Source organism: Pipra filicauda, unplaced genomic scaffold, assembly GCF_003945595.2.
Source record: "Pipra filicauda isolate LSUMZ 115617 unplaced genomic scaffold, ASM394559v2 scaffold8_size5757611_pilon, whole genome shotgun sequence".
Lineage (NCBI taxonomy): Eukaryota > Metazoa > Chordata > Aves > Passeriformes > Pipridae > Pipra > Pipra filicauda.
Window position 1 is genome coordinate 2,750,496 of NW_024105087.1, and position 13,444 is coordinate 2,763,939.

The 13,444-nt window shown below is 40.1% G+C and overlaps 1 protein-coding gene across 2 annotated transcripts in view; it reads right to left on the minus strand.

Annotated features, from left to right (window-relative positions):
- Positions 1 to 238: 238 nt before the first annotated feature.
- Positions 239 to 13,444, minus strand: part of ARHGAP10 (Rho GTPase activating protein 10) — a 147,916-nt gene continuing 134,710 nt past the window's right edge. The window contains exons 22-24 of one of the 2 annotated variants that reach the window (XM_039391047.1): positions 12,927 to 13,018; positions 1,677 to 1,798; positions 239 to 339 (exon numbers count right to left, since the gene is read on the minus strand). In XM_039391047.1, the coding sequence (XP_039246981.1) occupies positions 1,710 to 1,798; positions 12,927 to 13,018 (181 nt within the window). In that variant the 3' untranslated portion in view covers positions 239 to 339; positions 1,677 to 1,709. Of the gene's footprint in view, positions 340 to 1,261; positions 1,799 to 12,926; positions 13,019 to 13,444 lie in introns of those variants that run through there. The other variant, XM_027732843.2, reaches the window with a different exon arrangement.

Here is a 13,444-nt window from a genome sequence, read left to right on the forward strand (position 1 = left end):
CTCCAAGCAATGAGGGTTAGTGCTGGAGAGCTGCACTGACTTGGCCCACCATTGCTCCATCTGGAGATGATTTGTGTACACTCCAATGGTCTGTGCAGTCTGGGCAAAGGAACAAAATAATAGTGTGGAGTTAAATCTTCGGGGGGGGGGAAGCCATTCCAACCTTAACACAGCATTAACCATTAACTGGTTTACTAATCCCATTTGTTAGAAAAACTTGCAAGCTAAGTAAATTACTCAAAATTCACAGAGTCCAATTTAACAAAGAAGTGAGCCTGTATTGTATGTCATCCTGTCATATTTTCCTGCATCCTCTCCACTGCCTCCCAGAGGGTCTTCCTTAAAGGAGAGAAAAATACAAAGATTAGTGATAAATTGCATGTAACGTTTTTTTTTTTTTAAAACACAAGCTACATATTTATAGACCACAAGATTTCTGGAAGCTTTTTCTATGACCACAGAAAACACTCTCACTACTCAAATAATTCTACAAATTTTGAGGCAGCTATTGAGGATTCCAATACCTTGGCGCATCCATAAGACCTTACAGTTGACAAGAACAGGGAAGGAAGAAAGGCAAGGTCAGTGACCAGCTAGACAGACAGACAACAGATAAAATACAAGATGCCTCCAGGATGCAAAAGCCAGAGATTCTCTCTTTTCCTTTTGGCTTGAGCTTGCAGAGTTGCCTATTTTAAGTGAGGAAAGGTCCCCATTAATTTTGGAGCCTGCTTAAGGCTGACTGCAAACAGCTGCCAATAATTATTGCATGTCACAACTTTCAGAAGCAGAGCAAAATATTCTGCAACATAGGAATGACAAGTCAAATAGCAAATAACATTTTATTTCATTTACAGTGATATTTTTGAGTAGCGAAGAAACCATGACATATAGGAGCCTGTAATAAAAGTTCATGTGTCTTATCTTTATAAAATAAATGAAATCATACACACAACATAAACGAATGTGCTCTTTGAAGACATTTGAAAAATGTCATGTCTTAGTAACTATTATTTTACTTACAGATGTCTGTTCCGTACTGGCTATTCCACTTTGAAATATAATTTAACTGTCAGCATGATAGCCTGTTTTATCCAACAGTATCTTCCAAACCCAAATTATCATAGAATCATAGAATGGATTGGGTTGGAAGTGACCTTAGAGATCATCTAATTCCAACCCCCCTGCCATGAGCAGGGACACTTTCCACCAGACCAGGTTGCTGAGAGCCCCATCCAACCTGGTCTTGAACACTGTCAGGGATGGGGCATCCACAGCTTCTCTGGGCAACCTGTGCCAGTGCCTCACCATCTTCACATTCTTTTAAAAAGGCTGGTTATTGAGGCATAATCTCCAGGACACTAAGTTAAATCACAGATCAACCAAATACTTGACTTAAAATGCTAATTATTTTGCAAACAAATATACCACTACTGTTCTTTACAATTGAAAAAAAGCACCCTATTAAAAAATTAATCTATTCCTCCATCCCCCTTACTTGTCCCCCCCACTCATTCCAACCCTCAAAGAATCTTTTTTTTTTTTTTTGTAATTCATATTTGGCAACACAATATCTTTATACAGATTAGGATCTTCAATCCATAGTCCAGCTCTTCATTGATTAAAAGCAGTCACAAAAGTAGAGACAAGTGACTAGAACAAAAATCCATGGATACCATGTACACCTTCTTGGCGTTCAATGCACAGAGCTATAAAAACTGAACATAATTTTGTGGAATAAGTCCTCTCTTGCCATTTAACGTGCCTTCTAGCCATCCTGGTTCTCTGGAAAATTGCACTGCAAAAGAAAAGGAAAGAAAATTACTGCATCTTTGTATATTGGAATTAGTACTTTTTAGCTTTAGCTCTGTGACACCAGGCAAAGTATCTATAAAAACACCCCATCATCTGCAATGACCAGTTTAAGAATCTGGCAAGGAAAGATAAAGATGATTATTGACTTAAATACTTCATAATATTCTGCACAGTGTACGTGGTGAAATAGCTTTTAGGTGCAGGAGACTTCCTTAAGGAAATGGTTAATGGAGCTTAGGACAGATTTATAAAATAGAAAATCTGTGCCTTCGGGGAAAAGTCAGGATTCATATAAAAACAGTGGAAAACAATTTCAGTAGGTGGGGTAAAGCAAGACAAAGACCTGTCTTGAGCAGCAGGGGTGAATCTGGAATCTCAGAGCCACAGAAGAATGGCATAGGGCCTTACTTGGCATGAAAAGTAAGCATGAAAAGGATTATAGGGAAAATAGAAATGAGCCAGATTTTGCTCCAAGTATCATCTCTTCAGAATAGAGCTGCTATTGGAAGTGACCAATGGACAAAATCTGAATCATTCTTCTGGTTAAATCCTCTCTCTGAAATTCAAATACGCAGTGCAATTAAAAAAAAAAAAAAAAAAAACAACTAAGAAAAAGCTTGAAGAGTTCCTTGTTCCTTGTGCCATCCTAAGGGTTTGCCATCAGTGTTGCTGATCCAAAACTTTATGCAAGAGTATCCATTAATCTAAAATATAAAATATTTTAAGAATTATTAATCTAAAATAAGAAATATCAGCTTGGACTCTCAATGCCCACAAGTTACTCTGTGAGCACAGCTAATGAAATCTGACTTCCTATATATATTTTCATAGAATCATAGAATCAGCCAGGTTGGAAGGGACCTCTGAGATCATCAAGTCCAACCCTTGATCCATTACTGCCATAGTTACTAGACCATGGCAATAAGTGCCACATCCAGTCTCATCTTAAAAACCTCCAGGGATGGAGAATCCACCACTTTCCTGGGCAGCCCATTCCAATGCCTGATTATCCTCTCTGTAAAGAATTTCTTCCTAATAACTAACCTAAACCTCCCCTGGCAGAGCTTAAGACCATGCCCTCTTGTCTTGCTGAGAGCTGCCTGGGAGAAGAGACCAACCCCCACCTGGCTACAGCCTCCTTTCAGGGAGTTGTAGAGAGTGATGAGGTCTCCCCTGAGCCTCCTCTTCTCCAGGCTAAACAACCCCAGCTCCCTCAGCCTCTCCTCATCGGACTTGTGGTTGAGTCCCTTCACCAGCCTTGTTGCTCTTCTCTGGACCTGCTCCAGCACCTCAATATCCTTCCTGAACTGAGGGGCCCAGAACTGGACACAGCACTCCAGGTGTGGTCTCACCAGCGCTGAGTACAGGGGGACAGTCACTTCCCTGGTCCTGCTGGCCACACTGTTCCTGATCCAGGCCAGGATGCCATTGGCCTTCTTGGCCACCTGGGCACACTGCTGGCTCCTGTTCAGCTTCCTGTCAATCCAAACTCCAGGTCCCTTTCTGCCTGGCTGCTCTCCAGCCACTCTGTTCCCAGCCTGTAGCACTGCAGGGGGTTGTTGTGGCCAAAGTGCAGGACCCGGCACTTGGCCTTGTTGAACCTCATCCCGTTGGAATCAGCCCAACTCTCCGGCCTGTCCAGGTCCCTCTGAAGAGCCCTCCTGCCTTCCAGTTGATTGACACTCCCTCCCAACTTGATGTCATCTGCAAATTTGCTTATGGTGGACTCAATCCCCTCATCTAAATCATTGATAAAGATATTAAACAGAACTGGGCCCAACACTGATCCCTGGGGGTCACCACTAGTGACTGGATCCCAATTGGATGCAGTTCCGTTCCTGTTTCCACTCCCCCCATCTACTTGGTTTTGCTCCATCTGCCTGATGGTAGGAGGGGCAGGGCTTCACCGTCTCCTGCTGAACTTCTTCTGGGGGTGAAAGGGTGTGACTCCACCAGTCCATTTCCCTTTCACTTTCCCTAATGCTTCTTAGCCTCTCTACCTCTTCCTTGAGCTCTGCCACTAGGCACAGCAAATCATTCATCTGCTTGCATCGTACACAGACCCCACTCACAGTGTCCCCTGGTACTAACGCCAGGCTCAAACACTCTGCGCAGCCAGAGACCTGAACAGCTGCGGCCGTCTTGGTGTCCTTCTTGGGGGGTTCCGTCTGTGTGAACACACCCCTTGTGATAACAGAAGCAGCAACAGCTTTCGCTTTTTTGGAAATCATTGCTGGCTTTAGTTGAGTTGTGGGGAGGAAAAAAAAAAAAAAAAAGATCACCTGAGAGAACTGGGAGGTGGCTGTGCCCCGCCTGCTTGCCCTTCCTGCGCTAACTGCTGTCAAAAAGTGCCACGTGAAAAAGTGCCACGTGAAAAAGTGCCACGTGAAAAAGTGCCACGTGAAAAAGTGCCACGTGAAAAAGTGCCACGTGAAAAAGTGCCACGTGAAAAAGTGCCACGTGGGGGGAAAAAAAAGGTGCCACGTGGGGAAAAAAAAGTGCCACGTGGGAAGAAAGTGCCACCTGAAAAAAAGTGCCACATCAAAAGGTGTTTGCCCGCTCCTGTTCACCGCACTTCGGGTCGCTGGCGCTCCCAGCAGCCATTGAAATCCCTCGTGGATGGGCTGGGTTCTACCCCCTAGTCAGCTGATTTGCCTCGCAGGAGACCTCCAGCAGACCACGTGCAGCTCCAGCAGCCGTTTAAATCCCATTTGACCACATTTGACAGGAAGTTGAAGCACAAGCCACGTTTCTTTGGAAAACAGACCAAGAAGTCCTCAAATTCCCTTATAAGATGTCTTATAAGGATATGATACAGGTATCTACTTACCTATGTAACTGCAAAATCCCACACTTTTTAGCAACCTACGATACTCTCTACTGTATTAATTTATCCTCACAGTGCTTCTGAGACAGACAGTATTTAGGGAAGAGATCAGACAAATGCTGAAACATGCTGCCAGCCATGTCAGTACTTTATTTAAAACACATTAACACATTGGGGAATGTGATATTTGTAGCCTTCTACATATCAGGGAAATAACAGCTAAGAGAGAGCAACATGTTAAGTCTCACTTTCAAAAGCATTGTAAGGCTCCTCTAAATTTGAGCACTTAAAAAACATACTTTCCCCTACTTTTTTCCTTGTGTCCTATTATTGTCAGACAGCAAAGCTAGAAGCTGTGCTCAGAAACCACACTTTAAACAACAGCTATACCTCCAACAAACCCAGAAAACAAAACTGCTTTCAAGTGATACTGATAGTTTAGATTCAGAACAGAAGTCTGGGCTTACACTCGTAATGAAAGTGTTCGAGAGAAAGATTCCAAAGGAAAAACACACATAGAAAATTACCTTTTAGGATCTCTGCACACACAGTAACTTACATTACTATTAGTAATTAGCAGGCCCTCCTCTCCCTTTGTCATTTTTATTCCACAATTACAGAGTACACATGCATTTGAAACCGCATTGCTGACACCACCACAAGCCTCCCTCCGGCAGTGGAGCTGTAATTCTGCTCGTTCCAGCAAATGTGCCAGCAGCCAGCTAAACCTCTCCCTGAAGTCTCCCATACCTACTGAGCACATCTGCATTACAGGAAACAAACTTGAAAAAATGACAGGTCAGGAAGAAAAATAATAGAAAACCTGAAAGTAGGAAATTTCTACTAGTCCTCTGGAGCTCAACCTCATTTATATTAGAGAGAGGATAGATATCACTGGCATGTGAGTGTCTATAAATCAAAGGCCTGTTTAAAATGAGGGAAGCCCTAATCTAAGGGGATCACACTGAAATTTAAATTCACCTAAAACGTACCCAGGGAGGAAATGCTCAGACTATGCTGAATCACTTGACTCTACGCAACAGCAAATTTCAAAAAGAAATATTTTCTAAACAAGTTTGATAATAGTAAACTCTGACACAAATACCATTTTCAGCCCAGAAGATGAGACATAAACAGTACAACTGAGCTCTATGCTTGGGAAATTAAATACCCTGTGTGCACATCACACAGCTCAGGGTCTCACTTGTTGGCATAAGTTTCTTTTAGACGCAATGAAGACTGAAAAGGTAATTATCACTCTGATTACTCCTAAGATCACCATTTTTTAGAGATCAGTCTTTTTAAAAAAAAAAAAACACACTAAAAAGTAATTCCTAATATTCAGCAGCTGTGGTGACACGTCAGGTAAGATTTCTGCCCCTGCTCAAATCACCATATGCAAGAAGGGTTAAGGATACCTACGTACATCACTGACTTCTTATGTAGGTACATGATACTAATCAGGATGCCATCCAAGTGTCAAGCTGCTTTAAGCTCCAGTGATCCTGTTTTCTTTGCTAATCCATTTCCGAAGTATTGGGTACAAGAGCACGCATTCATTTAAAATCAAAGCCACTTAACCACACACAGAAAAAAGAAAAGCCATTTTTCTATCGTGCACAGCTCTTCTTAAACCCAGGACACAGGTTATTTCTGAAAAAATACCCTGCTCAAGAGAAGATGTTCCATAGTGTCCCCTTTCTGTCATTTCTTCTCAGTCAACAACGATTACAGTTCTTAGCACTTTCTCAGGCCTGCATCATATAAAAATACCTTGCTGCAGAAACTACACATTTGGCCTTAAAACTGCAACTCATTACTAGACCAGTCATTGCATAGGAATAAGTCTTAATTCAGCTATGGACAGGAGGAGAGGATACTTGTAGTATAAAAGGTACAGAGCAGAGAATTAAAAATTAAGTATTTCCAGCAAGGTTTAATGAGTGTATAGCAAGACTGAACAACAAGACTAACTATAGAAACACCACTAAAAGCTATCACCTCCTAGGACAGTGGAAATAGCAGCAAAGTTGAAAGCTCAGAGTGGGCCATTGGCTTCCTCAGTACCTGCTGCAAGGCCATTTAAGCAGTCTCATTATAGTGGAGGCAAAGGGTAGAGAAGGCAGTTGTCTGACCATCAGTATTACAAGCAAGTGCTCTGGAACAATCACTCAACTCAAATGGGAAAAAAAAAAATCTACAGACTTGCAACTTGTAATGAGATCTTTAAGTAAAAGCTTTTCCAATTTCACCTAATCAAGAAACGCAATAAAATCAACTTGGCATTTGCAGCACTTCTTATTTTTCTGCATGCTCCATAGGAAATAGCTTTCATATTGCCAATGTTACAATTATCTAACTGCAAATACATAAAAGTTGCAAACAGCAGTTCACAAAGACCCAATGCTACAAGCAGACCTTGCTCTGCTTTGGTAGCTCAAACATTTCACAGCTCTCAAGCACACATGACAGCAAGACTCATCTCCACAGCAGTATTAGTTCATTGTCTAGGTGCCACTAACTTCAGCAAGACCAATTCAGACACTGATTCACACTTGATTTCCCCATCTTTGTGGAAACTAGCAATTTTGGGAAGAAATCTAACATGCAGGGTGCCTGGCACAAGAAGATCTCCCTTTCTGATGGACTATTTTGCCAATCAGAGCAATAACCCCAAAAAACTACATAAATGAGGATTCACATTCTGAGAACAACAGAAATCTCACTGCTAAAACCACAACAGCACCAGAATTCAATTCCATAGAACTCAATCACACTGGCCAAGTTTTCATTAGGAAATTAAATTAAAAAGACAAAATGTGTTTGCAAGCCTTCTGTGTTTAGAAATCCCTCTGGGTTTTTCAAACAATCCCTATGGATAAAGCTGCTTGGAGAAATACAGAAACATTTAGCATGCTTAGGGTTAGCATAGAATTTGGAATTTCAGAACTTGCTGTTTCCCTTAATTATGCTATGAGAAGCAGAATTATCTTGTGGACAGGACAGAGGGCTGGGAGTCAGGGGATCTTCTTCCTGACCTGCCGAAAATTTACTGTGTGCCCACAAATAAAACAGTCTGCCCATAAGGGCTCAGGCTTGTGAACAAAAGCAAACACACTGATACACCATGACAAACTAGTGAAGGTGGAATTCAGCTTACAGACTTCCCAAGTGTCTATTACAGCTGGTGGAGATCTAGTCAGTATGATGAACAGAGTGTCTAAAGAATAACTTGGCTCACTCTAAAGCAGTAAATGGTTGGTCAAACTGAGTTCCTGCAATACAAATTAGTGACCTGTGTCACCAACATAAAACCTCAACAATCTGTGAGACTTGGGGTCTTTCTCCTGAAATGATTCCCGCCCACCTGACAGCTGAACATCTCCAACAGTCTTGCACACACACCAACTACAAGGTAAAATGCATCAGGTTAAACATCTTCCACTTTAACATTTCTCTCCTGAAGATCACTGCTTCCACAACTATTATTGCAGGAGCAAAGTCAGACCAGTTAAGGTCAAACTACCTTCAGTGACATGTAAAAACTTCTAGCAATGTCAGTAGGGATTTGGTATTGCTCATCTGGTACTTGTTATTGGTGAAGGAATTGTAACTTTCAGCAGCAGTTTGAGATAACTACCTCCAAAAGGCATGGAGGTATCTGAAAAGGAGAACATCTGTCCACAGCCAGTACACTCACAGTTTCTCCAGATGTAAAATGAAGATAACTAATTCACATGAATGTTTCCAAGTGCTTTGAAATCCACAGACAAAAGGTACACAAAGAAGTAGCTCTATCCTCATTTTTACCTCAGGAAAAGAACAATTTGCACATACAAGGAAATACAGTATTTTGTGAGCACCACTTCTCTTTGAAAGAATCCTTCATTTGTCAGTACCATGAAGACAGACAGTCCAGAAGCCACAGCATCAATTAGAGGGCAGAGAGTGCCTTGGAGTCAAAACCAGGGACATTAACTAAGCCTGGCACTTTGTTACACTAGGAGAGATAGAGGGGGATGACAACGGCCATGTGAACATGGTTTTTTTGTGTTCCTTTTATACTTGGTAGGAATGATGGGTGCCCCACTTTTCCTGAGGAAAAAAACATTTTCTCAGTTTTCCTCATACTTCCTCTCCCCTAAAAAACCTGATTTTAAAAATTGTAAAAAGCCTTGATAAGAGCTATCTTGACAAGCTTTCAGGAAGCCTTCCTGCTAGCAATACTGCCAAGGAATTTTTGTTGTGTAAACACCATTTACTCTATCTAAAACACTTCTCCCGAGTGAAATTCCCATTTACTGAATTTTAAGCAGTCTCTTTCAAGAACCAGAAATTTAATAACACTTGGCTCCAAGGCTGGCAAAATTTCAATGCCAGGCAGTCTGATTATTCTTTCCATGGTTATTGGGAATATCTGCCTCAACAACAACAGAAATATACAGCCAGCATATGTCTCTCTCAATCTCAGATCATACTCTGCTTCTTCCCATATGTGCCCTTATCCAGCTGCAAACTCTTCAAGCTTTGCCTCTAACCACTTGAATTATATTGTTATGTGCTGTCAATAATACAGCCTGTAACAACTGGGAAAGAAAAATATTGGCACAGCCTAAGGCAAATTGAATTGAAGATTTAAAAAAAAAAATACAGTGGATATTGTTCAGATTACATTATTCATTTTCTTACACAATTCAATTAAATAGAAAACTTTGCCTTTTCTTTTTAACTTACCAGATGGTGCCTTAGCATTTATATTCTATGTCACTAATGGAAAGACTGTGGAATTCAGGGTAGCACAATGTACATGCACTAGTGAAAACTCCTGAACATGAAAATGCTAAGATTCTATACAGATTCCTATCAGGTGACATAAAGCTGAATTTAAAATATTAGCAAATCTAACCTTGGAAGAGTGAGACAAACAGATTTTTTTTTTCTCATTTAGAAACAGGAAATGGCGATGGGAGCAAAGGTTAAACCCTTACCTTCTTGCACCAACATTACCAACATTACATTTAGCAGCTATGACAGATGCAAAACTGTACTTCACTAAATGCCATTATCCTGTCTGAGGTTAGAGCAGCCAGAAAGACTCGTCCAGAGTAACGACAGGTAAGAGAGAACCACTGCAATCAACATCCATGGACCAAGAGAGACAGACCAAGAAGAACAGGGAAGGGAAAAAAAAAAAAGAAACAAAGCAGAAAAGACAGGTAAGAAAATGGAAAAAAAATTAAATAACCAAATAGTGAGAGGTGAAAGAAACAGGATTAGAAAAGTGAGACATGCAGGGTGGAGAAGGGAGAGATGGATAAAACCCTCACTAATGGAAGCAGCACTTTTTAGTAGACATTAATTTAACAGTTACTTTAATGGTTGATACTAGCTGTATGTCAACTTGATTGATGCGTTGTCACTTTGATAGTTAAGGTTATTGGTAGAGCTGCAGAATTGATGTATTATTACTTTAATTCTTCATTTGGGGGCTTTATTAGGGCATATGGGAATTTAAATTGAGTAACTAAAGAACCTGAATTGATTCACTGGAATCTGATTCCAGCATAGACACAAGGGTGCCTAGTACAAAAAGAAAAGGCCCATATCGAGGCATTTCAGAGGTTTCAAATGTGGAGACTGGTCTGCACTTTGCACGAGAATAACTTTTCATATTGACAGAGCCATCCATGACATAATCTATTGGGAACCATGTGAAATGACCATGAACTTATTACATACATCCAGTTGCTGCCTTATTACTTTCATGCTCTCCCTCTTTATTCTGCCAATCCACAGCCTACCCAATCACAGCAGGGTGAGAGCCCTGCAGGGCAAGGACAACGCCTATAAAATAACCAGGATACAGTGGAACAAATCAAAACAAATGTATTTAAGGAAATGTGATCTTTGCCATTGGAAATCTGCAATTAGGTTTTCAAAATGCAATCCGTCCAACCTTTTCTCAAGCTTCCAACCTTACTTGTAGGATGAGCTGGAAAAAGAGTCTTACAGTTGAAATAGTTTTCAGCACATGCCAGAGTCAAATTCCATACTTGTTCTCGGACAATCCAACTCTCTAGTTGAAAAACTCAACTGAGGCTGTAATGCAACAAATCACAGTAGCTTTGCCACCACTTCTAGAGATCTCATTACACAAGAAGAGAATCCTGGCATTGCTCTCACACAAAACAACTGTTTCTTGAAAGAATTTCTTATCCCATGCCAACACAACAGGTGTGCAACCCTTGATGTTCTGCATCAGAAATGCCTCTCCTAGACATCAAATCTTTTCCACCATGCACTTGATTTTTCTTTCCTGTACACAGTTTTATGTCTGCTGAAGATCCCTATCAGTCATGTTTTTAAAAACTTAAATTAAAATAGCTGGTGTTAAGAACTTTAAAAAGAGCAATCATTTAGCTAATTCATCTTTAAAAGGTTTCCCACCTAACTTGACTCAGACATGATTTGCCTGCAAGGCAGCTCTAATAGGAAACATCAAGAATGATTTTGTAAAGTGTGTGCTAGTAAGGAAGAATCTAGTGGGCACCCCAGACCACTTTATGCTGCAAAAAAATCAGAACTGGAGTCTGGACCAGGCTTGCTATTTACTTGTCTGCGAGGAGGCAGAGGACAGGATTGTCCTATGCTCTGCCTGTTTTAAAAAAAGCATCACAAAAAAGGGGAAGGAAATATCTATGCCTGTGCAATGTTTTCATTGTTGTTATACACACTAAAAAAATAAGATTTTTGCTGAGCTTCCCATTTGTTTCATCTTGTGAAACAAATTAGGAACATCCTATTGGAGTTGAAAAGATTTTCACTTATGAGAAAAACTTTCTCCCCACACACTTTTGATCCAGTGCTAAGAGTTAACAGGGTGCATTTTGGGAAATATAAGAAATACTTAATTAGCTTTTTAATGCCTGCAGGTTGATGTTTTCCTTCTGTGTACACTTTTTCCCTGCTGGATGTAAACTGGAAATTTGGAATACTCCTTCACTGGGCATGCAACGAAAGATTCTCACATAGTATTTGAATGACTGGGCAGTACCTCCCCTAAGTGTGTTTGGTCATGCTGTATTAAATACCACTTTCCCTCTGGAAATCACATATCAGATTTCTGACCTGGTAGCAAACTAAAAGCTGACAACGGATGAGAAGAGTCATCACTGCAGAATTTCCAGATTTTTTAAAGATCAAGATGCCTCTTACTGGCCCCCTGCCTGTAGAATGAAAAACTGAAATACTAAACTCAGAAGGTCCTTAGAGACGGAATTCTCAGATCACTTTGAATTCCCCAGTCTGCACCAAACTTGGATGAGTATTTGGCCAAATCTAAGAGTCTTTTGATTTTCACTATGAATGTAATTTTTTACCAAGTTCTTCCAATAAACAACAGTCATACCATGCTGCTGCTATGAACTGATTTCTGCCTAGAATTATTATTAAACTGCATTAAAGTAACAAGAATTTCTGAATTTGTCCAGCCCATGTTGAGCCATTCCATACTATCTGTTTCTTATATTAGGAATTTCCTTGTGAGAAGAAGAAACTATAACGTTGCCTTCAGCATCTTCAGAGTTTGTATTAAAGTAGGCATAAGGTTTAAAACCTAAAACTTTTCCTATGAGTTTGAAGTGCCTGTGAAGTCACTGAAGGATAGATACATGGAAGCTCACTGAGCAACACAGTCTTGAGCAGAGGAACCACCCTCCAGGTGTTCAAATGTAATGCTATATTTGGGTCCGTAGAAATCTTTAAACACAGGCCTTCATTCTGCACCTCAGTGAATATTCCTTTTTCTACAAGTACATACACACACTAACACAAACCTTGACCCAAAAGGCAAGCACTGTCTTTTCTCTCCAGTGTTCACTTGATTTACCTGGCACTCTGATTGAAAATCCTTAAACAGATATTTTTTCTTTAAATGAAAGCCCACATGTTATTTTACAACAATAGTTCACATTTTAAAAAACACATTTTCATAGGCCAAGATGTTCTCTTCTATTACTGAATAACCTTTTTTTGGTACAACACATTCAAATGATGCTGAAAAATTCAACCAATTGAAAGCTCACCCAAAATCAAAAGCATTGCCTCACACAGCTAGGGATATGTTAAATAGCTTCCTCACACCAGAAAACATCTCCATCGCCAAGTGTGTGCCATCAGCAACATTGGCAGAATAGCACTCAGACTTGTATTTTTATCCAAAGCCATTTTAGCAGTTTTGTCAATTTGTTTTTCATTGCTTTATATTTACTGAAGCAGTACTTACCATCCTCAAATATTGCTCCTATCTGAAATGACAATTCAGAGCTATGTTCTGCTTCACATGGATAAACTGCTCTTGCTTTTCGGTGGGCAGCACTGAAAAATGAAATTATGAATTATAGCGACTTTTTGCTATTATGAAGACACTCTCTCAACCACTCTCTTTCCATTCATATTTGAATATGACTGAAAGTTTAAACACAATTTCACATGCATCCTTAAAGGCTTGTAATTCATACACACAGCCAAAGCCAAAGCTTCACACCTTACTGTTGGCATTTCTGAATATCATACTCCTAACTTCATGCACACTTATTTTTATGACAAATTCGACTTTCAACTACAGTTAAATTTTTTTCAAGTGTTAATCAGCAAGGAGATCAATAGCAAGCAAAGCATATGATACTTAATTTACAGACTAATCTTCTGAATATCTTATATCTTTTGAAACATTTCTTCATGAATCTTGCACTTCAGCTTTTCACTATCACTGTTCAGAATACATATTTTATGTTTGTTTAC